At 42.4% G+C, this 2,323-nt stretch overlaps 1 protein-coding gene across 2 annotated transcripts in view; it reads left to right on the top strand.

Annotated features, from left to right (window-relative positions):
- The window catches only part of LOC109931100 (calcium homeostasis modulator protein 5-like), a 35,661-nt gene extending 33,868 nt beyond the window's left edge, over positions 1 to 1,793 (top strand). The window contains exon 3 of one of the 2 annotated variants that reach the window (XM_048616970.1): positions 1,616 to 1,793. In XM_048616970.1, coding sequence (XP_048472927.1) covers positions 1,616 to 1,774 — 159 coding nt within the window. In that variant the 3' untranslated portion in view covers positions 1,775 to 1,793. Of the gene's footprint in view, positions 1 to 1,612 lie in introns of both variants that reach the window. The other variant, XM_048616969.1, reaches the window with a different exon arrangement.
- The last annotated feature ends 530 nt before the right edge of the window (positions 1,794 to 2,323 follow it).

The raw sequence follows: 2,323 nt of genomic DNA, 5'->3' as shown, positions 1-2,323 counted from the left end.
TTACCTGTGACTGTTTCTCCAGCAGGTACCCTCTGACACAGGTGATGTTCCCTCAGTACAGGCACAGACCCACCATCAAAGTACAGTTGACAGCAGTGTGAAACCTCATGGGACTCTGGATCAGCCCCCTGATCAAGGAACAAACACAGATGACGCCCAAGAGGAAAGTACCCATTGCTCTATTTATTGACATACGTTGCACATCATTGCAATTATGTTCATTTAATTCATTTGCTAAACCAAATCATCTGCCGAAATAAAAGGAAAATAACTCAATTTCATCACTTCATGATCTGTGTGTGCAATCACAAGCATGATTCTTGAAACACGTCTTCCCTGCTAGGATCCCCTTCTAATCAACTCTGGCCAGCTCCTCCTTCACGTATTCATAGTTACATTTACTCAACTGTAACACCGTTACATCTGATTCCAACTTCTCCCTCTCAAACTGCAGGGTGAATACTATTACATTATGTTGACTTCTCCCTAGGGGTTGCTTCACCTTAAGCTTCCTAATCAAGTCTGCCCTATTGCACATCACCAAATCCAGAATTACCTATTCCCTCATGGGCTCTACCACAAGCTACTCCAATGAACTATATTGCAGACAATCCGTGAATTAATTTTCTTGAGATCAGCAACCAATCTGATTCTCCCTATCCACCTGCATATTGAAGTTGCCCATGATTATTGCAAAAGTGTCTTTCTTACATGTCTTTTCTATCTACTGATTTATTTTCTGCCCTGCATCCTGACAACTGCTGGAGGCCTTTAAACAACTCCCACCAGGGTCTTTTTTGTAGTTGATCAATTCAACCCACACAGATTTGATGCATTCTTACCTATTATCACTTCTTGCTATCAATTTAATTGTATTTCATCTTCATGAGCTAACCCTGTCCCCTCTGACCATCTACCTGTCCTTCCAATAGGATGCATATGCTTGAATATCTAGCTTCCAGCCCAGATTCCCATGATGCCACATCTCTGTGATACCAACAACATCTTACCTGCCATTTTCAGTCTGTCCTACAAGCTCATTTACTATTTTTCTCATGCTGCATGCATTTAAGTACAACAATCTCAGTCCTGCATTGACCACTCGCCCCCACCCCAGCTCCCACCCCAGCCTCTTTTCACAGTTGTCCCCTTATCTGCTGGGCCTGAAGTTAGATTCCTGACCCTTTCCATACTCTCTAACCTATTCCTTCTTCTGGAAACTTTAATAACATCTGCTGAGCTCTCTCCCTACCTCTTAACTAGTTTAAACCCTTGTGACCACCCTATTTAGCCATTCTGCGTGGGTCCTAGTCCCAGAACTGTTCAGATGGAGCTCATTCCCACAGTAAGTCCTCTTCTGTCCCAATATTGACGCCAGTGCCCCAAAATATGGATCTCCTCTTTCCCACACCACTCCTTTAGCCAGATGTTTACTTCCCAATCTTCTTATTGCTTTGGTAGTTTGCATGAGGTGCTCGTAATGGTCTGGAGATTACAAACTTTGAGATCTAGCACTGACTGCTTGTCTCATGATCCATCAAGATATAGGAATCTCTCTGATTCCAAGATGTAGTTATTGCTCAGGTGCTTACTAGTGACTGTGTTGTTCCAGCAGGTACCCCCTGACACAGGTGATGCTCCCTCAGTACAGGCACAGATCCACCATCTACATATAGTTGACAGCCCCCTGATCAAGGTACAATCACAGATTGTGCCCAAGGGGAATGTATCCATTGCGCTATTTATTGACATTGTTGTAATTCTGTCCATGTAATTCATTTACTAAATCACATCATCAGCTAAAATACAAGAAAATGATCCTATTTCATCATTTTATGATCTGTGTATGCTATTAGAAACACAATTCTTGAAACACATCTTCCCTGTTAGGCTCCACTACCAGACAACTCTGGGCAGCTCCTTCTTGATGTCTTTGTAGTTCCGTTTACTCATTTGTAATACCATTGCATCTGATTCCAACTTATCTTTCTCAAATTGTAGGGTGAATTCTATCATGTTATGGTCACTGCTTCCTAAGGTGTTCCTTCACCTTAAGATCCCTAATCAAGTCTGCCCCATTACACATCACCAAATCCAGAACTGCCTGCTTCCCAGTGGGGTCTACCACAAGCTGTTCCAAAAAAAAACCCATCTTGTAGACAATCCATGAATTCATTTTCTTGCGATCCACTACCAACCTGTCCATCGGCATATTGAAGTCTCACATGATTATTGCAACAGTGCTATTCTCACATGCCTTTTCCATCTCCTGATTTATTTTCTGCCCATATTCTGACCACTGCTAGGAGGCCTGTAACTTATT

This window comes from Rhincodon typus, chromosome 35 (genome assembly GCF_021869965.1).
Source record: "Rhincodon typus isolate 14 chromosome 35, sRhiTyp1.1, whole genome shotgun sequence".
Classification (NCBI taxonomy): domain Eukaryota; kingdom Metazoa; phylum Chordata; class Chondrichthyes; order Orectolobiformes; family Rhincodontidae; genus Rhincodon; species Rhincodon typus.
Note: the sequence above shows the minus strand (reverse complement) of the source record. Positions and strands in the feature narration are given on the sequence as shown.